Here is a 24,273-nt window from a genome sequence, read left to right as displayed (position 1 = left end):
CAGTAAACACGCGGTGTCCAGAACTCAGCATTCATCCCATGTGTATTCAGTCTGTCTCTGTGTTCTTAAAAGAATATAGAGCTTAGTCAGGTTAGAAGCCATACTGAATTTTTTTGTGAATGTAAAGAGGCTGTGAGGGATAGACTTATGGTCTTTAAAAGGGCATAACCTGTATAAAGGTTCCAGATCACGTCATTTTAATAACTTCCAAATCTAAAAACTGATTTAGGAAGTTTTTGTTGACAGAATTAAGTTTTTTATAAAATGTCCTCAACAATCAATTTAACTTCCATTACACATACACACACACACACACTCACATGGCTATGAGGTAAATGATTTCTACAGTAGAATACAGCTTCGCTTTTCCACTCTTCCTTCCATTTTAAGATTTTTTCCCCCTATTTTTCTTTTTTTTTCTTAAAGAAAATAAGAGGTAAGAGGGAGTTCATTTTTGTGGTAATCAACTATAAGGACAATTATTCCACAGGTGCTCTTGATTATTGAGCTTGTACGGAACCCATGACATTACTTTAAATTAATTATTAAATATACAGGTGAGTTTGTTTATGACATTGTTTATGTGACCAAAATGTCACACATGCCATGTCATCTCACAACTGTGTGTCCACGAGGCTCTGAGAGAGTGTGAACCCAATACACATACTGCTGCTAGACAAAATAGAGGACATGTGGATATTAGGGCACGAGAGTTATGCAATATAGTTCTCAAAACAAGGGCAGATTGGCCCTTCAGACTGTGGGAGATTTTTTTTACAGTAAATTAACTGTCGTCAGTCTGCCAGGCAGGAAGGCTGGGAACAGGTGTTTCCTGTGCGAACAAAGCAGGTGCATCATTGGCCGTTTCGCTCGCTTTTACGGTCTCTCCAGTTGTTTTCCCCTCTCAGTCTCATGTGTGTGAACTTTTTCATTATGGCTTATATATATATATATATATATATATATATATATATATATATATATATATATATATATAATAACGAATCATGTTATCTTTCCCTCTAATTTTCCTACATTTTTCCACAGATTTTTTACCTTCTATTCTTTGACAATTATTAAATGTAAGTATTAATTAAATAAACTACTTTACCAGGCTTGTTAACAATATTTATTATGAGGTAGAGCGTTCATTTAAACAGAAAAAAAAGTTACACAAATAATGATAACATTTACATATTATATGATAGCTAGCTTAAAATAGTCACAATGAGAGTTAAAAAGGCACCATATTAAAGATCTTGTATACAGTCTGAATTCTGAATTCACTGCCAATGTGATTTATATATATGTGTGTGTGTGTGTGTGTGTGTGATAGCCACAGAAATGTACAAAAACAATAGAAAATGTAATTAGTTACTGTGTGCACACAATCTTTAGCCACACTTAACATGTCTGTCAATGATAGAGACCAGATTGGACAAAATTGTCAGCTGCTGATCTGAAAACAATGTGCCTCTTACAATCCAGCAATAAGAGTCTCACATTTCTCACTGTCAGACTAAATACTGCGGACTGAGCAGGATTACATTTAAATTATATCTTGAGAAAACATGGTGATTTTAAATCTTTTAATGTTTGGATTAGACTCATCTCTTTCTAGAGGGAAAGTGCAAAATTTCTTTCTCAGAGAATGTGACATGAAAAATGCCTGCATGTTTAATCTGAAAAACAAATATATATATATATATATATAATAATAATAATACAAATAGCTCTGTAATCTGGGGATGAATATATATATATATAGCACACCATACAAAAATACTCCCACAAAATTATTCAGTTGTTATGATTGGCTCTGTCAAGCTCAAGCCCACCTCAGGCATTTCTTAAAGGAATAGTTCACAAAAATGAATATTTGTTCATTTATTTATTTATTTTTTTTACAATTCCTTTAACTTTCTTTTCTATTCCTGCTCACAATATCTAAATTTGTTAGACAGCTGGCCCAGGTGACCATGTTGGACATGCTGTGGGGTGGTACTGCTCATGCTTATTGGCCTGACTCGTCTTTGAAGTACCTGAGAAAGGATCCTGAGTGTTCTGCAACACATGTTGTGGTTCCTGAGTGACGTTTTCATCCTCGCTGTCCTCCTCAAGGTGAGTGTCTTTTCTTTGTGTGCCCTGAGTTCCTCCTCTTTTGTGTGTGTGTGTGAAGTCTGATCCTCCAGATTGTGTGGTTAAATGATGCTGTTTATGCACCGTATGTGTACGTTTGTTTGGTCTGTGTGGCTCAGACTGCAGTTTGTTAAGATGTGGGGGTATGTATTCTTCGTATGAGTTTGGGTGAGAGTGCTTCTGTGCAGTGGTGTTTCCCTGTGGGCACTTTCCCCGAGTGTCTTGCCCACGGAAGCCTCTTAATTTGGGACTCCAGTGTTCCCTCCACTGCAAAGCCATTGTGGTGCGGTCGGCAACTAACCGTCTCTCCTCGGGGACCCAACTCTGGCTGCTTTCCTCTCCTCCAATCAGGAGGAAGGTGCGGCCTATCTGAAGCGCAGGACAACCGCAGCTCAGGTCCCGATCTGGAATCCAGAGGGCCTGAATGCCTCGCTTTACATGTGTAGAGCCCATGCGAAAAACTGACTGCACCAATATGGAAAACTGCCACCAGGGACCAGAACGTTCCTTACTTTTGACCTGCACCTTCAGCACTGGGACAGAAGTATGACAGAAAACATACAAGGACGTTAAGCCCCGTTCCCACAAGCGACTCGCAACAACAAAGTGACTTGATCCCATTCATTTCAATGGAGAGCTGGTGATTTCAGGCGAAAAACAAAAAGAATTTGAAATAATATTTAAAATAATTTTACAATATAACTGTTCTACCGTATACTTGATTAAAAATAATAATAGTAATAATAAGTCTTGTTGAGAATTCTTTCAAAATCTTTAAAAATCCTAATTCTTCCTAACATTGGACTGGTGTCCTGGCATTTCATCGTACCCCTCAGATTGTCCTACCAGGGCTTACTGAGCATGTGCACATCAATATTGTGGCAATTTTCTCATGCTGAACAACACATAATTATTGTATTTGCATTAATGTAAGGAAAAGGTTGGAGTAGGTGTACGTGTTAATAAAGCATAATCTGATGAGTAGCATGTTTTGTTGTTGCTTTGTGCTACCTACTGTTTCAATGGCAGGTAGCAAAATCTATAGCCAAAATTGTCAGAACACCAGTTATATATTTCTACCATATTCAGAAAACAATCGAAAGGCAGTTGACTCTTTATGTAATTTACATATCTCACAATTGCAACCGTGTTTCCCTTAATTGTGACTTTATATCACATAGTGTGTGACTTTGTTTCTTAATTTTAACTTACACGGTTGCCTTTTTTATTTTCTATTTTGAGACATAAAAAAAATTCCTTAGAACTTACCGTAGTCCTTGAGACAGTACATCTCTAAATTCATTTTGACTCTTGCTTGGGAAGGTGGACAGTAAGAAAGACATTTCTCACCTGCAGTGAAAGGGAGAGAATTTAATCACACTTAAAAATAATTAAATAAATAAAAACTTTTTTTAACTTCTGTAAACTTTTTATTACTTAAAGCAATAATGAAAAGGTTAATAATCACACATATTCTGGAATTTATGTTTTAATTACATTTTGTACAAACTAGACCAACCGTATCAATCTTTCTAATGCAAAGTTAAGGGCTGTTCTATATCTCTATTCAAGTATTTAATAGAGCACAGGGGTCCAGGAGTGTTATATTAATATTAGCAGAGCGGCTGCGGCAGGTATATATTACCATGATCATAGCAGACTGCACAATATTCTGTTGCTTTCAATGGTACAACAAATTTTATTCAGAAAGAAAATGTCTCCTCTGAGGTTTTTACTTTCTGCTGGTCACCAGGGCAGATTTCAAGATTTCAGATTTCAAGTATCACTTTGGAAAATACTTAATTTGGTCATCTGAGATTTCTGTGAGCCCCCTAAAAAAGGGATATATTTTTCAGTCTTATCTCTGTTTGGCGTCAATACTTGGGTCTTGTAGGGAGTCATTAAAGGCTAGTGGTCCAACAACACAACAATATAGTTTTAAATAAAGCTTCTAAGTCTGAGCCAGTGTGAACTGCAGGGGAACTCTTTCAATTTCAGAAGATGTGACTCTATATCATAATGTATTGTTCGAGTAATTGCAGAGACAGTTCAAGGTATTTTAAGCCAGCCTAAAAGAGTAATTCTGTAGTTTGTGTATAGAGAAAACATAGATTAGCAAAGCAGCTCTACAAAGACAACTATCACGATTAATTATAAATAGGTTAATAATATGTCAAATATGGTGCATTACTTATCCCACACTATTAACTATAGAAACATGAATAATTCAAATTGTGCAGTTTATTAAGAGAGACATAGTTCTAAATTAATCTAAAGATTAAAATATTTTTATCAGGGAAATTAATGCGGTCAGAAAGCTATATTGACACTGAATGGGTAAATAATAATGAACCATATGCAGTCTGTACCTATCAACATAAAAACAATTGTGTTACACAATCCACTAGGGGGCACTAAATAACATTTAACATGATTTATTATGTTGACTGTGCATCTTATTTGAATATTATTTCACTTTTTTTCTTTTCTTTTTTTTAATGTCATTCCTTTTGCTTACGAAGCTTTGGCTATATTATATGTAAACAAAACATAACATTATCAAATCATTAACTTAATATTTTAAATTAAAAGAAATACAATTTGTGTGTGTGTTTGTTTCTAAGGAAGAACCAATCGCTTACCAATGCTGTACTGAGGCTGGTAAACTGGGGTGGGTGGTGCAAACTCCTGAATACCTGAACGAACAACGGACAGAGAGAAAGGGGGACGAGGGTCTCATTAAATTACAGCAAGCAGTGACAAGTTTATTTGTGTGCCTTTCATTTTGTCCTCCCTCTTTTTCACACCTCCGCTGTGGGTGACTCGTTCTAATCCCTGCGGTTGCTCATTAGGGCATACTTGCCATTTGTGAGTGTGTGAGGGAGAAAGGGGACGTGTGTGCTCTGACTGCAGTTTGCCCTGTAGTCTTTTAGTGTATGTGGAATGCTTGTGTTAAAAACAGGCATACTTTTGTCACAGTGTGTGAGCCCGGACAATTTCATGCATGTGTGTGGTCTTAAAGGTCAATAGGGCGGCCATCAGGACACCCTCTGTCACACACGCATACACACGGCCCATGGTCTGCAACGCTGGCTCAATCATATATTACCCATGAGTTCTGTACCTCTGCCCATATCTCTGACACAGCTGGGACACTGATACCTTATCCTCCTCTTCCAACCCCCCAAACGCTCAGCAATAACTCATATTAATCCTCAAACTGCTTTAAATTCATTTTAGTGTTTTTGCTTTAAAGGGTGTATTATAAAGATAGAGTTAAATGTGGATAACATAAGACTTCATGGTCGCTGTTATCCAAAGTAAAAACCCCACACTGTGTTTCCTGCTCCACTGCTTCTGGTTATGTTTTTAGCTGCGGCTCGCCTTTTGGTGCAGGAAAGACGGGAGCTCATGCTATAAATATCCACGTTGAGATGATCCATGTAGAACAACAAACAAGCTCTTCTATCTCTGAGCTGTAACTTGTGAAGAATTATGTGTTTGTCATTTTGGGAGGGAAACAGGTCTGGTTATGCACCACGACAGGTGCTGTTCGCCATACCATTGCATCCTTTTCCCTGAGGCTTGCACTGTTGTGTGAACTTTGAGAAATAAAAATGCAGCAATACTCTGCACCTAGAAATCCAAGAAAGCTTATTGTAATGTTGATGAAAGACATGTGGCACCACCTGAGAAGGTTCAGGACTTTGTGTGGAACCAGTCATTTACAGGAATGAGAGGAAGGCATTAGAGTTTCGGAAAGCGGATTCTACTAAATCCTTCATAAACAAACAGCAGTTTGCAAAAGGACAATGATATTAAGTTTGGAGTTAAATTGGGTCAAGGGCAGTTGAGGTGAAAAATAAACCAGGGGAAAAACACTATAGCAGATGGAAATGGACTTTAGGCGGTAAAGCGGTTTTTAATGTTTTTGAAAGAAATTTCTTATGCTCAGTGTCATATGATCCATCAGAAAATAGTAAGTGTGATGTACACAGACTTTATGAAATGAAAATAAATTTGTTTTATAAAACGTTTACTCAAATTCACAAAAATGGAAACAGAAATAGTTTACTGAAAAGCTGAAAAGGATTGGCTGCTAATTTTATTAAAAAATTCAAAAGTTATGCTAAAGCAATAAATGATTTTTAAAAGAAAATATGACGTACATGTTTAAACCAGACTGGAATTGCACTAGTCCAATTTTATAGTCAGACCATGATGTTGAACTGTATGTATATGTGTTAATGGGACTGTGTTGTGCGCATGCTCTAGAAGACAAAGCCCTGATGTGTGATATGTATTTTATCCATTGTGTCATGCACACTTGACAGATAAAAAATTAAGACTGCAGCATGTCTAGGCAAAAACAGGCTGTAGCTCAATTAAAACTGTGCATGTACTGACTACAATTTTAAACTTACTAGGTTGGGAGATGAACATGTCTGTTCATCAAGAGAACATGGTTATCGGTCGATGGTCAGATATGAGCTGATTACTAATCTTGGCTAATATATCAGTATGTCATTACTAGATACATTGCTTGTTATGGCAAGCAATTTTATACAGAATACAATCAAAACGCAAGGTGTGATACTTACGAATACATGGCTGGAGAGGGGAATGACCTTGCTTGTATCCCGGGGCACAGCGGTTACACCTCTGTCCTGTGACTCCTTCTCTACACAAACACTGTCCTGTGGACTGGTTACACCAACGGCCCACTGCACCCACGGGGTGGCACTTGCATGCTGAGGGAGACAAATACAAAGACAAGAATGAAAGTGAAGAAAAAAGATTAGAAATTTTATAAGAACACACAAGAGTAATGTAGAAAGAAGATGCAGGAAAAAATGGAAGGAAGAGAGAAGATATTTTCCGTGAGACTAAGGGTATTAGTGTGAGACTAGCGGCTTTAGACACATGAAGGGAAGTGACGAGTAATACTACACAGAACAAGGCAGCTGTAGTTTGTGTCTTCAGTTGTAATTTACATCTCATTGACCCCTGAGCAAGATTTTCCCCATAAAACATATGTGTGATGGCTGGGGATCATTGAGAGGAAAGATCTGCTTTTCTGCTTCTGCTCAACCTTTCTTCATCCAAACAAAGCTCTAACCATTCTACAAACATTTAGACATGCTTAAAAGGTCAGGTCTGTTTTAACATTAACAAGTTCTAAATCTTTCAGTTTCCAAATTTCTAAGATAATTCTATCACCTAATTCAAATATTTAGATGTTAGCATTTTCCATAGATGTTATGGTATTTTCAAAATATAATTTAGATTTTGTATAAATTGTATGAACTTGCACACTAAATTACAAATAAACATTGATGCATGATATCCATGCACAAGCACGCAGTATAAACTGATGTTATATTGGGGCATTGACTAAAATTCTCAGTGAGCATGCCATAGATATGAGAGCAGTCAAAGGGCAAGTGTCAGTGCACATTCCATCACTCATAGTGTAGCCATAACATAGACGCAGACTACACTGCCTTTCACACACCTCAGACCCCACAGACGGCAAAGCCAAAAAAGAAACATGTTTTTCTTTTCACTAGTGGAACGGCAAGAATGATTCACTCATCATGTATAGACCAGCTTTAACATGATTTCCACATAAAACACAGAGACAAATAATTTGTTACTGACGTTGGCAGGCCTTGCGGTGGCTGAGCGGTTTGCTGTGGTCTCGGGTATATCCGTTCTGGCAGAACTGACAGTGGCGTCCCATTGTGTGATGCCGACACTTCAAACAAATGCCTCCACTGACTCGACCAGACTGCTGATACACGGCCATACTGAACCTACACTTAGTTGAGTGACCGTTACATTCACATGCTGGGAAAGAGAGAAACAGACAAAGGTGAGGGCAGATAGAGGGTTATAAAATAGCAGTGAAAGGAGTGAAAAATAACATTTTAATTTCAATACAGTAATGGAAATTCTTTTTGAGATTTTTCTAGTATGTTCAAATTTATTTGAGAAGCAAAACTGAATAAGGTTAATAATATCTGACAACAATGCTGCATCCGAAATCAAATACTTCCCTTCTGTATAGTATATGAAAAACAACATGCAAAAAGAGTAGTATGTCTGAATTACACAGTACTCCAAAAACAGTAGGCAAAAAGTATCCAGATGGCCTACTACTTCTGCCTGGATTCTGAAGTGTGCTATCGATGGACACTTTACTATCCCATGAGGCCACAGGAGAGGATTTAGCAGTCAAGCAACGCAACTGACGCTGGTAGGCCACATGATAGTAACAACATGGCAGATGTAGTACGTACAAATTTCATTCATACTACCCATATTGATACCATATAAATATTTTTTTTAACAATGAAGTAAGTTCAAAATCAGATGTAGAACCTCCAGAATGTGATTTTGGATGCATCATGTCTTAATATGTGGCATTACTGTTTACTTTACTTGCTTTGCAGCTTTTGTCAAATGAGAGTGAGTTTGATCTAATTGCTAGCCCGGATTGTAAAAGATAGATGTATAAAATAAATGTAATCATCCAAAGTAAAATAAAAGGTGTTGGAGTTACACATTTTTATTAAATTTTGCAAGTTTAATAATTTTAGTGGTTTGAAACTGGTAAATTAAGCAAAAATAATCATTAAGATTAAGTTTTTTTTTTTTTTTTTTACAATGGATTTTAAATTAAATAATGCAGATGCTTAATTTTTATTTTTTTTTGTTTGCATGACATTGTGTGGAAAGTACTATTTTTCCACAAGTAAATAGCACTGAATACTATGTAAAAACAGACATTTAAGCAGACACACAGGTTTGGACTCACGGACGCACGGGTGTGGCTGGCTGGGCGTGGCCCGTTGCCACGGGCGGTCGTAAAAAAACTGCTCACACACATCACAGTCCGGCCCAGATGTGTGATGCTCACACTGACACACGGCACGCCCCTGGTTGTCTCGTCGACAGCGAGAGGCGTGGCCATTGCACTTGCATCTTCCCCCGACCTGCAGGTCGGAAAGCGCGAGAGAGGGTTTCAATGGGGCATAACGTGATGATGAAACGAGGTTGCGTGGGGCATTTTTTTTTCTCGATTTAGAATGGGACTTTCCCCTCCCTGCGTTGTTTCTTCTTCTCCTCAACTCTCGCCCTTTGGAGCCCTGCTGAGGAATATTTAGGGACCAATCACATGTGCCGTCCTGGCATGGCTTGTTACTGTCCTTCTTACGTCCCCTTCCCACTCTACCTTGAGGTCCCACCTCCTTTCGAGTAACGTTGTGGCCACTTTGGTGCACAGTGCTTTTGTTTCTAATTCTCTGTGTAGGAGTCTGTATTTCTTGCCTGTTTTTCCAAATTTCAGAGGTCTTAACTCCAGTGCTTTTCTCACCAACCCTCAGAGCTTTGTCTCCTCTTTCCCTCCATCCAAATGTGCCTCTCACTTTGTTGAGTTTCTCTTCTTGCTTTTCAATTTTATCCAATGACTGATGAAATACTATCCTTATGTCTGTTGCAGTCACCCAATCTTGGAGCCCCGGACTGTAGTCGAAATCTGGCGAGGAAGGACGTCCATCCAAAGTTGAGAAGGCCAGCACGACATTTCCACGATGCTTCTGCAATGGTCTGGGATCTGAACATAGCGGCTCCGTCTCCTGGTGCTTTGTCTGAGCGATGGACTGCACAGGACGGCCGAATGTGCCCATGCAGTCGCTTGAATAAAACTGTAGGGGGCGCCAGCTCCTGCCAAAGTCCATTGACTTCAAGATGGATATGGAGTAGGATTCCACCGACTCCACCTGTTGACAAAACTGAAGACTAATGTAAGTGATTTCAAAGCGTCTGCCAAGGGGAACTGTTAAAGTCAAGTCCCCACCCCCCATGCCTTCGGCAGCCGTCCAGCACGTGAGATTGTGAGGGTTATGAAGATCTGTTAAAGTGCTGATGTTCGTCTTGGGTCCTTGCTGGAGGGGTTCCACCGTCACAGGTACCCCATAGGCCATATTGATGAACTCAGATAGGCAGTGGCGTGGACGCCCATCCAGGTGATAGCAGGGGTCATGAGGAGAGGTCCAGCTGAGAGGAGACTGAGAAAGAAGAGGAGAAAGAAGGGAGAGAGGGAAGAGGGTGAAGAGGAGGTAGAAGAGTATCTGGAAAGGAGGGGAGTGATATCTGGACATGATGTCATCAAGCCTGTAACAGTAGAGAAGGAGAAAAAGAAAGATGAAAAAAATTATAAGAAGTATTTTAGTCAGGATACTGAATGATTTACAGGACGTTTGAGAGAAGCTCAAACAGGTGAAAGCATTGCAATATGGTTTTTCTCAGACCACACCACCTGTGCCACAATTAAAAACATCCCAGCTCACAATTCACGACACTCATTGACACATAAAGCAGCCAACCATTGACCTATTTGTCAATAGGAGGCTTCTCTTTATCTGGTCTGTGTCAATGTGGCTTTTAAATATATATTCATTTTGACGTTTTCAACTATATAAAGAAGGGGAAGAGTTGCAGAGATTGCAAGAGATGACAGAGAAAAAGTGGGATGAAAAGATTCATAAAGTAAAATGTCATGATTTTTATTACCCAATAATTTTTATTTTAACCCAAGAATGCATGACCCAAAAAAACTATATGTGTAATATAATTGTATGTATAAAGGGGGTCACAATTAACCATATTGGATTGTAACTATAATGTATTGGTTGGTAACTATATAACTTGTTATGCGAGAAATTTTAATTGCTGGCAGCTTTTGCAGATTATTTGGCCATGATTATTGCAGACAGGTCTGGCATATCTCACAAAAGCATTTTTTTTCCCACTGCTTCCTTTTGAGGGAATGAGACCTTTTTTTTAAAGGCCTGTTTGTAATCTTTTAGATCACAAGAAACTTATATTTAGGTGTGGCCAAACTTTGTCTGGTACTATATGTATGGACTTTTTTTTTAAGGACAAAATCTTGTGGTACATTGACCCTTATACATTACATACAGAATTGTTACACATAAAACACAAAAAATTTAAGTGACAGCATTACAAACAAAAATTTAGGAAATAAATATTATCAGCAACAATAATACATTGCTATTATATACTGAACAAAATAAGATTAATATTAATATAAATAAATCTAAAAATATAAATACTGAATTACCTCTACAAAATAAAATACCATGCTCAAATGTCTATAGGAAATACATACAGTATATGGCCACTTTACAAAAACTTGTAGTACCAGTCTTTTCTGTGTCTAAAAACAATAAATATGCAAATGGCATTCCTGAGGTACACATACAGATGAGGTTCACATAAGCTATATGAGGTATGCATGGATTATTAATAGGTATTACAATTTTTTCTTGAAAGCCAAGATTCCATAAATCACACCCAACTCGTTCAGTTTGGCACCCATTATAAATTCTAGGGTAAATATGGGTCCCTGTCTGTTCCAGGAGCCAGTGCAACATTTGGTTGTCACTAGTCAGTACCTTTGAGCGCTGTCTATAAGTTCTAAAAATTAACTTGAGGCAAGATTGGCTAAAAAAGATTCACTACTTTTGTGTGGGAAAGAGAGAGAGAGAGTGAGATTTTGAGAGAATGGAAGTGAAAGCGAGAAAGACGGGGAAATGTGGGAAACTAAGATTAGAAAATTAAATAGAGTGGCAGATTTATAGATTGAATGTGAGAAATGCATGTTCAAGTTGAGCCACTTCCTTTGGCGAGACAGTGTAAGCCTGTACCCGCCTGTCTGCAGGCCCTCAGTAATGAATCTCTGTCTTCCACTTCTTGGCCTGATGGAGGAGTCTGTTTATTTATCTGATGATAATCTACACCAGAGAAAGTTGCCAAATCTCGCCTGCAGACAAGAGAAACAATGCACTCACTCTTCCTTGACAGAGTGATATAGAGCCCTGACAACTTGTGGGTTTAAAAAAAGACAGGCAGATGGCTGGAATTTGAGAGCTAACACTCTTCGCTTCTTATAAAATACACTTTAAAAGTTTAGTCCTCGCCTCAAATGATCAATTATTAACTGTAAGAAGTGCATCCTAAACTAACAGATGGACACTTACGAACATATTTGCTGTTCCCTTAGCTCCTCTCACCTTCTCTTTTCTCAGTGAATCGCCTGTCTTTAAAGTTCTGAGAATATTCCTAAGTGTTGGTGATTGATGATGTCCTAACAAGCATTTGACATTGACAGCAAAGTCAGCAGGGATGCATAAACGGCCTGGTAGGAGAAAGGAGCACTGAGAGATTCACTGGAGGAGTCACTGGCTCAGTTAGCTCTTAGGCTGAAATTTGAGGAGCCCATAGGGACATGAAGGTCACAGAAAGCTCATGAGAGGTTAAAACCATGCACCCACTTATATAATGTCCTTTGGGTTTCTATATATATATATATATATATATATATATATATATGCTTCTACAACGTGAGGTGATTTGAGGCCAGCTGCGGGACAGACCCGTGCTCTTACCCACTGTGGCGCATTCCCAGGGTCCGGTGTGCGGCTCGCGATCATTCCACACATGTTGCGACGTGCCCCAGGGGAAAAGTGAGAACACTGTGAAAACCCCTTCCGCATTAATTGATCCCCTGATTAATTGAGTCTCCTGTTTCGGAAAGGCGGCGGCGTATCTGAGGGCGATGCGTATGACTGTAAATTAGGAAAGTGATGAGAATGTATATTCGGGGCTGTCGGTGAGGCAGAGAGGCGCGGGTCTCGCGCAGGGATCCACTCTGTGATTTGCATGATTTCTGATTTCCTCTGGCTTCACTGCAGTGCTAGCTAATCTAACATAGCTCATTACACATGCTTGATGGATTAAAGCTTAACCAGTGGATTTATTGAGCCCGTAAGCCCCCTTTCTGTTAAAAAAAAAACAATAGTTGCTGGGCTTCAGTCTAGCAGCACACAGAACCTTGGATACAGTTTCCACAATTTGTCTAGCTCTTTCCATAAATTCACACTCGGCGTAGAGAACTACAAAGAGCCATTTCCTGTTTTCAATAAGTTCGCTTTGAAAATAATCGGGGGTGCATCTTCATTAGTTATCGCAAAATCAAAAATAAACGACCGGATCAGCATTGTATGTGCTCAAACCAACAAGGCGAGGCACAAGTGTTGACTGATAGCCTGCTCAGATTGGGGGATAAGGACAAAAATGTTTGCCATTATCAAGCTAATATAAAATGTGCTCACAAACACAAAAATAATGGGACTGAATAATAGTTTTTAGTTTTCATTGCCAATGGATTAGGCTACTTAGTGGTCTCAAAAACAATTCAAAAACATGAATAGCTTTTTTGGTTATAGTCTACAGCATGATACATAGATATATATATTCAAATAAGTTGTAAAAAAGGAAGTGATTTAGAATGTGATAGAACGTTTCCTCGTTTCTTTCTGAAATATTTTGCACACATTTGGCATATAACTCAGATCTGTTCTTAGGAGAGCTCGATAGTTGTAAGTTTCCGCATACACCGTGCTGCTCTTCACATCCTAAATCTTAACCCTTGGGTATTGTTGTCAGACAGATGAGAAAGATTTGGCCTGCTTAACACATTTGAACATTCTTCATCGTGGACGACAGCCAGCCAAGGTTGTACTGAATCCTGACAAGCGATCCCCGTGATAGGACTACACCTGGGATCCATGTTCCATCCTGAAATGAACTGATTTAAAAAAAGCGTGATTTATGTCCCTGTCCATCATAAATTAACAAATCACTGTCAGTCTGTTCGTTGTCCTCAAATGTATAAGAACACGACGTTTTCTCCTGCGCATTCAAAAACCTGTTGATTTCCCATAAGCGCTGCAGGACATCTCTCTCTCTCTCTCTCTCACACACACACACACACACACACACACACCTGTTTAGCCGTGTAGCAGCTGCTAATAACCCCTCTGCTATATTCAGGTAATTTAATACATTCATCAAATTAAACCAGATTATGTGCAAATTATGGAAATATTGGTCTTGAATTTACATTAGATTATTTAGATTGAGTTTTTTTCAGTGATGCAGAAGCATACTCTTCATAAGCTTTTGACAGGCAAAACTTTTTGGACCTGATGCTCAACATTTGAAGGTTGCAAAACACGAGTGAGAAAAAGTGTTGAACCTATTTGATATATTTGGTACAGTTCGTTCAGACAGCAGAGACTCGTGACACTGCAAAATAGTCAGGATTGTAGGAGTTTGAAACATGCTCTGTTCGCGTTTCGTGAAATCTTATTAAACCAGTAAACGTATGGTCTTTGAAGTTGAGGCATAGCCTACATAAGAACAGTCATAGTGCGCCCTGTCAACTTTAACACGTCTATAGGTCCAAGCAAGGATAGATGTTTGAATGGGAAAACACATGTATAGTAGACAGCGGCGGCATAGGGAGAGAAAGAAGGAAAAAAGAGTAGCCGATCTCTCTCTCTCTCTCTCTCTCTCTCTCTCTCTCCCAAGCTATGTGCCCTGGCAGTGAAATCATGAAATTTCCCTTCAGGTTTCGTCTCAATGTTGAAAAACAGATGCACATGAAATCTCCGTCCGTGATTCCATGCTCCAGTTATGCCAAGCACAACATTCCTTGATGAACCTAGGGTGGAACAATTAGCAAGGGGGTTTCATCCCATTTATCCTTAATTACACGTTTAAAATGAAGGTTAACCATGTGTTTTAGAAGATAGTACACGAGAGAATCTTGTAAACTATGCTGCAGCTATAGCTGGCCTTTCCTTTCAAATACAGATCATCCTTTAAAAAATATATAACTGATCAATGCCTGTCGAGATTTCCTCTCAAATAATTTCCGCTGTAATCTAAGTTTGCATTGTGCAATCAGATTTAAATCACATGGGATGTGAACTAGGGCGAACCCTATAATGATCATTTAATGAAAAAATCTGTTTTATGGAGCTATAATTACAACCATTCGTGTTTATCAGTTGTCCCGACATATGTCACAGAATAACGAGGCAAGAAAGTGCGCCCGCAGAACAGGGAACGGAAATTGCATTTAAAATAACGGTTTCACAGCTGGCCACCTATATGGCCTTAAGCTGTTATTTTTCGGGCCTTTGTATACCCCGTTATTACTATTGCAGGGCCTGAACTAATTGTGTCCTATAAATTCGATGGAAATTAATTATGGACTTTGTGAATTAGTTTGCATCATGACATTTGAGAAACATGCACCTTAATAAGATAAAACACCTCAACATATAAATAACATAACATCTGAGATACACTATTATTTATATTTACAAAATGCCAGATTTTAAACAACTTTAACTTCATGCGCGCGCTATTCTGGAAAATAGGAAATATGTAAACTGCCCTGATCTTTATAATGAATCAATATATATACCCTATATATATATAGCTTATATATTTATATATAGCTTATATATAGCTTATATATATATATATATATATATATATATATATATATATATATATATATATATATATATATATACTCAAGAAGAAGTTGACTGTGAACGAATATAGGCTATTCCTTAACTTAAATATTACTTCAGGATAGTTTGACAAGATTTGCGGTGTGTGTAGACGAATGATCTCATTATCCTTAGCTAAATTAAGTCTTCCGGCACAATTTTATATAATTCAAAGATCATCAAGCCTATCTGCCACTGACAGGTTCCTGGCTATGACAATCAATAGTTTCCCTAGATCTAGCCATATGTATACCACAGCTTGTTTATTTTTTTATTTTTTTTATTTTTTTTTATTTAAAAAAACAATTTTGAGTCATGGACTAGCGCTTTAAGTTCTGATTCATTAGTTCGTGTAAAATTAAATGCAACAATTATATCCTAAGCAAAATATTAACCAATAATAATAATAAGAACAATCTTAAAATATGTATTTGATTATTTACAACTGACGTATTAGATGTTAAAATATGAATTTCAATTAAGTAATATATGGCTTTTTATATTTGAATGTATTTATTTATTTAGTATTCATATTATTATTACATTTGTTTTTGGTTTGTTTGTGTTTTACAGGAGAACAAAACAACTGAAGATTCATGGAATGCGAATTACAGCGCTTGGAAAAACATTAAGCAGAAGGCAATCATTAAAATAAATCACGTTTTGTATTTGATAGTAAAAAAAATTAAAATATAAAGTAAATTAATGATATTCATTTAAATAATATATTATAATATAAATAATTTATTCGGTTGCAAAATGGAAACTTTCATTAAAAAATGCATAATGTTGCAATGAGAAATGTGCACGTGATAGCTGTATATTATATTATATTTATATAAATATATATTATACAAAAATAATAATCTTACAATAATTAACCCTTTGATCAAGACACATTTCAATGTTATTTGTTTAATGCACGGGCTACAACATCACCGGTTAAGATTAATCACCATGTTATTCTAAATTTAAATCTCTTGTCAACAGACATGAGCAAGCCTGTTATAATTTAGCGGCACCATCGAGGACTGAAAACATGCACAAGAGCAAAACTGAGTTTACCTACCATGTGTGCTTCAATTCGGGTTACCAGTGTAGCCGCGTCCTGGTTGATTAATAAGATTACGACAAGTGAACAGATATCCTGAGGCTGAGCAGTGCAAGTTCCTGTTGCATTCGGTGCGCCCCAGCATGGTTACATATCACCCTGACGTCAACTCCTTCACAGGCATAGAACACACACACACACACACACACACACACACACACACAAAAACACACACGAATGCATGCACATGCATTAAAGGAACACTCCACCGTTTTTTTAAATAGGGCTTATTCACATTATTTCCTACATTTAGATAGGTGGGCAAATGCATTTTTGTGTCAGTGCATGCATTGTTTTAGTTTGACTGGGTCGGCGTTAGCTTAGCTTAGCACAATGAATGGAATCCTTTGTTGCCAGCTAGCATGGCCTGAGTAAAAGTGATCAAAAAAATAAAAAAAACGCACCTAATTACTTCTTGTGGACTGCGTATTCACAACGAGTACAAATAGCGATCCAGATTAACACTAGGCGATTTCCTAGGCAGATATTGTCTTGGGACTATATTATGGGGAAGCACAGGCGAAGCACTGCTGCTTAGGCGAAGCACTGCTACTTCGGCGCAGAGATATCACGCAACACATGAAATCCCACGACTTCCGTCAACATACCGGCGTGAATAGTAGCTGCCTGCCTGGCTATTCTCCTTACAGTACACGAATGGCGATGAACATGGCTGATTTTGAGAGAGACGAAGAGGGTGACTTCTCAGACAGTCAAGAACCAGAACCATACCTATTTGAACCAGAGTTTACAGAAGACGAGCTGCGTGCTTTGGAAATAGAACGACAGTAGGAGACTGCGGTCAAGCCAGCCGCACTTCAGAAAAACACCGTCAAGCCAGCCGCGAGTGAAATTTATATGCGCGTGTATTAGTTGCGATCGCTCAACAGCCTGAGGACGTGAGGATGAGAGCCAACATGAACTGGTGGTGTGAATGTGGGGGAATATGCCAATCTATGCCGACGGAAATAGAGTGTCTTTGTTGTAAAGAGTGGGATATGTTTTTGCCATTGATGACCAGGCTCAACACGTCAGATCAAGATGAGCGTGCCCGAAGTTGTGTCACATCTACAGAGGATTTCACGGCGCTGATCCATTCTGCAGTACTCGATTTTTCCGGTGTGACAAAGTGAACTGGAAAAAACGCCCCACGCCGAATGGACCAAATGGACAGCTGTCCACAGAGTAAGTGATTATTTTAATCATGACGCATGTATAGATCGACCCATATTATACCTGTATTCACATAGAGTTGATGTTTTCATGTGTTGCGTGATATCTCTGCGCCGAAGTAGCAGTGCTTTCTTCTGTGCTTCCCCATAATATAGTCCCAAGTCAATATCTGCCTAGGAAATCGCCTAGTGTTAATCTGGATCGCTATTTGTACTCGTTGTGAATACGCAGGCCACAAGAAGTAATTAGGTGGGTTTTTTTTATTTTTTTGATCACTTTTACTCAGGCCATGCTAGCTGGCAACAAAGGATTCCATTCATTGTGCTAAGCTAAGCTAACGCCGACCCAGTCAAACTAAAACAATGCATGCACTGACACAAAAATGCATTTGCCCACCTATCTAAATGTAGGAAATAATGTGAATAAGCCCTATTTCAAAAAACGGTGGAGTGTTCCTTTAAGTACATTTGGAATGTCTGCGCAAAAGAAAGACACGCACATTTTATCCCCTTACTTTTCAGCTGAGAAAATATCACCTAAGGAAATTTTGGTTATGCACCATGATCTTGAACTTGTACCCTCGCGGGTGTCAATTCATAGTTCAATGCGCAATTGAAACAACACTTTGGGTAACCCCAGGAACGAGGCGCTCCCTCTCTGGAGAGGGTCTAAAGCTGACACATATGGAAATAGTGAGTGAGAATGAGGCAAGGGGAGCGAATGAAAAAAGAACAACTGAATTGAAAGGGAAACAAAAGAAAGTCTCCCAGAACAGTCCCATAAAACTGATTGATGACTTCTCTAGAGGTCTGTTTCCCAGGTGTATGCTTGTGTGTACCCATGCAACAGAGTATGCCGCTTTAAGATTTGATGTTTTTGGATGCTTGTCAAGTACAACAAACTTAATTGAGGGATGAACTGGTACAATTGAGCATATCACATATCCTTGGCATTCTTTCACCCCCACAGATCAGTTTGATTGGAGGTACTACAACACACAAAAGTGTCTGCCAGATCTGTTACACTATGTGATTTTGAAAGCAGGCTGGATAAAGCCCAGACATTGAAGCAGACAAGGAGAGTGTTGAAGAGAAGTGAGAGGCAAGAGTGAATGTCACCAAATGGAGGTGAGAACTACTGTGGTTAGACTGCAAAAAAGTTTAGAAAATTCACCTATTCACCTCTTATCAAGTTATGGATTTCATTTACTGTTAAAAGAAAAATACACAGCACTTGAGTATTAGCTTTTGATTGATTGCAGTTAGGTTCTGTAACCTCTTAAAAAGTAAAACCAGCTATAGTCATTGATCACTGCAGTTTTTTTTCTCCAGCTTTTTTAGTTGTCTGAGCTCGTCTAATTTTCAATAATTTCATCCATAATTAGGTTTCAAGTATTTGATGATGCAAACAGTGCAAAGCTGTGTTGGGTTTTGAAACTGCTGCTTATGAGAGCTTTGTTTGTTTTGTTTTGTTTTGTTTGTTTTTTTAGAGAAAGGAAGTCAGAATCCTTGGCATAATTTCTGTTTTGATTTCAAATGAAACACGTCATTATTAATTCCATGGATAGTCATTTCATAACTGTTTGGATCAATTATCACACAGAATAACATTCATTATCTGACGGGCAATCGTGCCAAAAAAAAAAAATATATATATATATATATATAGAGTTTGATGTAAGATGGCAGAAATTCAGGCTCAGGAAAGTACAAACTTATCTTAACTTTTCAACTTATCTTAGTTTTTAAAGTTTAAGTAAATGTTAAAAATGCATAAGCAGACAATAACTGGCCATGTCTGCAGGTCTGGAACAGGCACATGTTCCCCAGATTACTAGATTCTAAATACTGTGGCCTGCAGAAATGTTTTATTTTTGAAACAATACTGTAGTATTAAACTGGTTTGGTATTCAATTTATGTATTAAAAACAAATGTTCACACTAATATTGAATTCTGTGATGTAGATCTGTGTTATATAGTGCACAAATGACCCATACAAACAATAATAAATGACCAAGAACAAAAGCAAATGCACTGGTAGTAAGTCATACATGTGTGATTAATAATGTTTAAAAGAATGTGTAGTATAGTTAATGACTGTGATTGGTCAGGAGCCATTAGCAGCTGGCCCTGCTTTTTCTTTCTGCAGTTTTTAAACAATATCACATTAGGAAAGTTAGAGTTAGAAATCATTTGCATACAGTTTTAGATGTAATAAAACCTTTTGTAATATATATGAAAGTAAAAACAGCTGAAATGTAATTTCACTTTCAAATCATTCTTTGTATTCTAGATTCCAGTACGCTATAGTGAGTTTTAACTCTTATCCATAAATGTAAGCCAGATATATTCAACATTATTTTATTATTTATTAGTAGGCTACTATACGACATAAAATCAGCAACCAATTTTTTATATGAACGCTTTTGAATTACCATAACTCCATCACAGAAATGAAGCTGTTTTAGTTGCATGGCCAACAAGTAGAACAGTGAATGCCGGTGAATGCAATGCCTTTGTATGAGTCACCTTGATACAGAAGGACCTCTGACCTAAAACTGCTCCAGGTGAGGCTCGAACTCACAACCTCGGCATTGCTCTGCATTGTACTGCTGTATAAGTACCGCGCGCTAACCGATTGCGCCACTGGAGCTTATGTTGGCTATCAGAACAAACCAAATCTGTCCATCTAATAACAATAACAGTAACAAAAGGAGGAGACGCATGTTTTCTAAAACGTGCAAAAGGGAACACTGATCATTCCTCTGTTGGTGATGATGTCACACATACATCTTTCAACTTAGGTTATCGGTTTATCCACACGGACAGTATGTCACCCTATCAATGTACCAGTTTATGAATGGACAAAGCAGGTTTTTAGTTTATATTTTAGGACTTTAGGACTCTACAGCCCCCTAGTGGTGTTTATGATGTCCCTCTTTAATCGCCATTGTGATATTTTTCTTTAAGACCCTGGTTTGCAATAGTTGTCTCCTAATTAAGCTTCGATGTTGCAGTGAACGCTGTGGGCGTTATTGTAAGTGATGTGATTGAGCTTCGATTCACATGACTCATGTGACAGTTTATGCACATAGCTCCAGCCAATTGGGATAAAAAAGAATAGATAATATTTCATGCAAAAACTTGTAATAATTTTGTGTTGGAGTATCAAGGTTACTTTTTACTAAAACATCCGAAGAATTCCCTTATGCACAATAAGCAAAAAAACAAAGACAAAGGGCATCCTGCAACTTTGCTTATTAAATATGTTTTCTTTCACAAGTTCTTGAACGAGTGAGTAGGCTAAGGCATAACGCTTAAATCATAAGCTATTGCATGCGCAGTATGGGAAATTTCACGTCGAGCAATTCTCAATTTGACTAGAGGAGATATGTTAAAATTAAAATTAGGTGAGAATCGAACTCATTACTCCAGCATTGTTCTACTTTGTACTGGCTTAAAATTATGGCGTGGTTAAAGCGGTCAACTGACCCTAATAGTTAATCGGACAGGATTGTTTAACTTATTTAAAAAAAAGACTAAATGATGAACCCAACACACACATACATACACTCACTCACTCACGATTACTGTACATATTACATCTGGAGAAAATATCTTTAAAGTACACCATAGTACAAAATCCTAAAACCAAATTTTTGGTTTGTGCATGGATGTTTAATAATAAATATGTATACAATTTGATCAGTAAAAAAAAAAACAAGTGCACATTTCAGTGGGGTTCAGATAAAAAATCGGCAGCTGGCAGCAGGAAGTGGCTGCCATTGACAGCCGGAAGGCATTAACTGACAGCCGGAAGGCAGTAACTGGCAGCCGGATGGTAGGCGGGACCTGCCATTCGGTGGGAGCCAATCAGTATCGACCAACGTGGGCGCAACCAATCAGATATAACTGCACCCAAACGCTTCAGTAATGGTTGCGATTGATCAAACGGTAAGTTCAGAAATTGGTTATCGGAGTAATTAATGTTTTTTTACGTTGTAAGTTTGATTTTAATTGTTATCTTGGTGAACGACTTGGTAGACTTGGTGCCTACTTTGGTTTAATTGTTCAATGAAATCTAATTAGTGGTAGCAACGTTGTTTGTGTACCTTGTTAGGGGCCTACCATTAACTTCAAATTACGTTTGACGTACCATTAAATATTAACGTTTGTTAGCGTGTTAACAGTCTATTGAATAATATAAAAGAATGTTGTTTGACTGGAATGATAGAAGATAAATTTGCAACACTAACCATATATTTTTGCATGTTAAGTCTTTCAGGAGATTGTGTGATATACAATAACTTAAGAGTTCTTAAAAGAAGTGGGTTTTTTTTTTTTTTTTTTTTTTTTTGCACTATTGGTGTGTTTTCTCTAATACTATGCATGTGCAGAACTGTTCTGTGTACCAGTTGAAGTTGTAAGCATGTGAATGCAAAACAACTTTTTTCTTTTCTTTTTTTTTTATTATCTATACAAAATATAATGGACCGGTTCATAATTCCTTATAACTTTTAGGTCTAGTTTCACAGACAAGGGCTTGGATTAAGCCAGGATTAGGCTGTAGTTAAATTTAGAACATTGAAGTCGCTTTTGTAAACATGCATTTAGAAAAAAAAGAAAAAAAAACATTACTGATGTGCATCTTGAGACAAAACCATGGCACTGACACCTTTTTTTTTTTTTTTTTTTTTTTTTTTGTAATAACCAATAGTTGCCAGATGCTGTCCTGTTGGAAATTCTTCTTTACGTGATCCTGGAGGAGGGGTGATGCTACATTACTTAGTCCGTCTTTGGTTTGTTCCAAATTCAGAAGTCTGCTGTACTGTATGCAGACTCCTTTCGAAAGAGGGCACAATCCAGCTGGCTTGACTGAGTATCTTCTTTTACATATTTGATTAGAGGTTTAAAAAGGTGCCATAACATTACATTTCTCAGTTGCCATGTCTGAATGTTTATCTTTGTAATAATGCTGTTTTCATGCTCCTCATCTCAATATACAGGTGGAACAAAATGGAGAACAAGTCTAAGCCATGTCAGGAATTGAACAAAATGTACACCCTGCAGACACAGGTGTGCAAATTATGCATGAAAATGTAATCACTGCTCTGTACATGATGACAAGATGCAATGGGAATAATCATTAATATGGCTGTGCATGCATGTCTACTGTTAATAAAGCAATTTAGGTATTAAAGTCACCATTTTCTTATGAATAATAAAATGCAGCAGCTAGAGTTCTTCCTAGAATCAGGAAGTATGACCGGATTAGCCCAGTTCTGTAAACCCTGTACTGGCTCCCTATCAAACATCGTATAGATATTAACATCTTCAATTATATTAATCTGTTTCTTTCTTATTCGAAGGTCACTGCAGTCACCCGGATCCAGTACGTATCCAGACCAGATGGTGGATCGCACCTAGAAAGGACCTCTACATCCCTGAAAGACAGCGGAGACCAGGACAACTAGAGACCCAGATACAGATCCCCTGTAAAGACCTTGTTTTTTCTCCATTTTGTCACCGGTGGAGTTTTGGTTCCTTGTCGCCTCTGGCTTGCTTCGTTGTGGTCACTTCATTTACAGTGATATCATTGACATGATTGCAAATGATTCCACAGATACTATTTAAACTGAACCGAGCTGAAGGATGACATCACTGAATTGAATGATAAACTGCCTTTTAAACTGACTACAAACGGAGTTTACTAATGTCCTTCTGCATTATTGACTGACACACTATTTTCCTATTTAATACTGTAAAGTTGCTTTGATCTGTATTATTAAACGCACTATATAAATAAACGATGCTTGACTTGACCATGTTGCAAGAGGAAAATGAGGGGAGATGCACATCCACCATGGGTTTTACAGTGATTGGTGCAAGATGCTGGAGAAGTAACTCTGTATACCTCATCAGTTCTGGTCTAAGAGTCTTGAAAATACCTCCGGATTGTTGTTAGTGATTCTGATTGATATTTTAGTCTGCTTGTTTACTGAATATATTTTATACGGTTTACATTGTAAAGTACTGACTTTGACAACTTACTAACCCAGTTACAAATTTAACAGCTACTATATATATATATATATATATATATATATATATAGTTGTTTCTTGAAATACTACAAATATAACCGCAAATTATGATTTTAAATAAAGGTCTCTGAGACTTCTCTCTTTTCAGTAATTTGTGTATATAGCCTATAATAAATATACAACATACACCCAGTAAGTGCCACTCTCGTATATAAATATAAATTGTTTTATTTCACACAAACAATGATACATGCATGCATAAACATTCAGCTGGAAATAAACGTTTAGCAAAATGATCTTATTTCTTTGTTTATATTTTATCAATATTTTAAATCTAATAATATACAATAC

General features: G+C 37.6%; 1 protein-coding gene and 1 non-coding gene across 3 annotated transcripts; both read right to left on the bottom strand.

Moving 5' to 3' along the window:
* Positions 1–1,119: 1,119 nt before the first annotated feature.
* Positions 1,120–16,805, bottom strand: LOC113052220 (netrin-1-like). 2 transcript variants are annotated; one of them, XM_026216606.1, is made up of 7 exons: positions 16,666–16,805; positions 8,960–10,317; positions 7,801–7,989; positions 6,741–6,890; positions 4,782–4,835; positions 3,409–3,489; positions 1,120–2,672 (listed from the first exon to the last, which is right to left on the bottom strand). In XM_026216606.1, the coding sequence occupies exons 2-7, from the start codon at positions 10,302–10,304 to the stop codon at positions 1,957–1,959; spliced, it is 2,535 nt and encodes an 844-aa protein (XP_026072391.1). In that variant the 5' UTR covers positions 10,305–10,317; positions 16,666–16,805; the 3' UTR covers positions 1,120–1,956. The 2 variants fall into 2 exon arrangements, with proteins under 2 accessions (XP_026072391.1, XP_026072392.1); XM_026216607.1 differs by having other exon boundaries at positions 8,960–10,211; positions 16,666–16,794.
* Positions 16,806–20,439: 3,634 nt separating this feature from the next.
* On the bottom strand, positions 20,440–20,533 carry trnai-uau (transfer RNA isoleucine (anticodon UAU)). The gene is made up of 2 exons: positions 20,496–20,533; positions 20,440–20,475 (listed from the first exon to the last, which is right to left on the bottom strand). It is a non-coding gene; the product is annotated as a tRNA-Ile (tRNA).
* Between the last annotated feature and the right edge of the window lie 3,740 nt (positions 20,534–24,273).

This window comes from Carassius auratus, chromosome 32 (assembly GCF_003368295.1).
Source record: "Carassius auratus strain Wakin chromosome 32, ASM336829v1, whole genome shotgun sequence".
NCBI lineage: Eukaryota > Metazoa > Chordata > Actinopteri > Cypriniformes > Cyprinidae > Carassius > Carassius auratus.
Note: the sequence above shows the minus strand (reverse complement) of the source record. Positions and strands in the feature narration are given on the sequence as shown.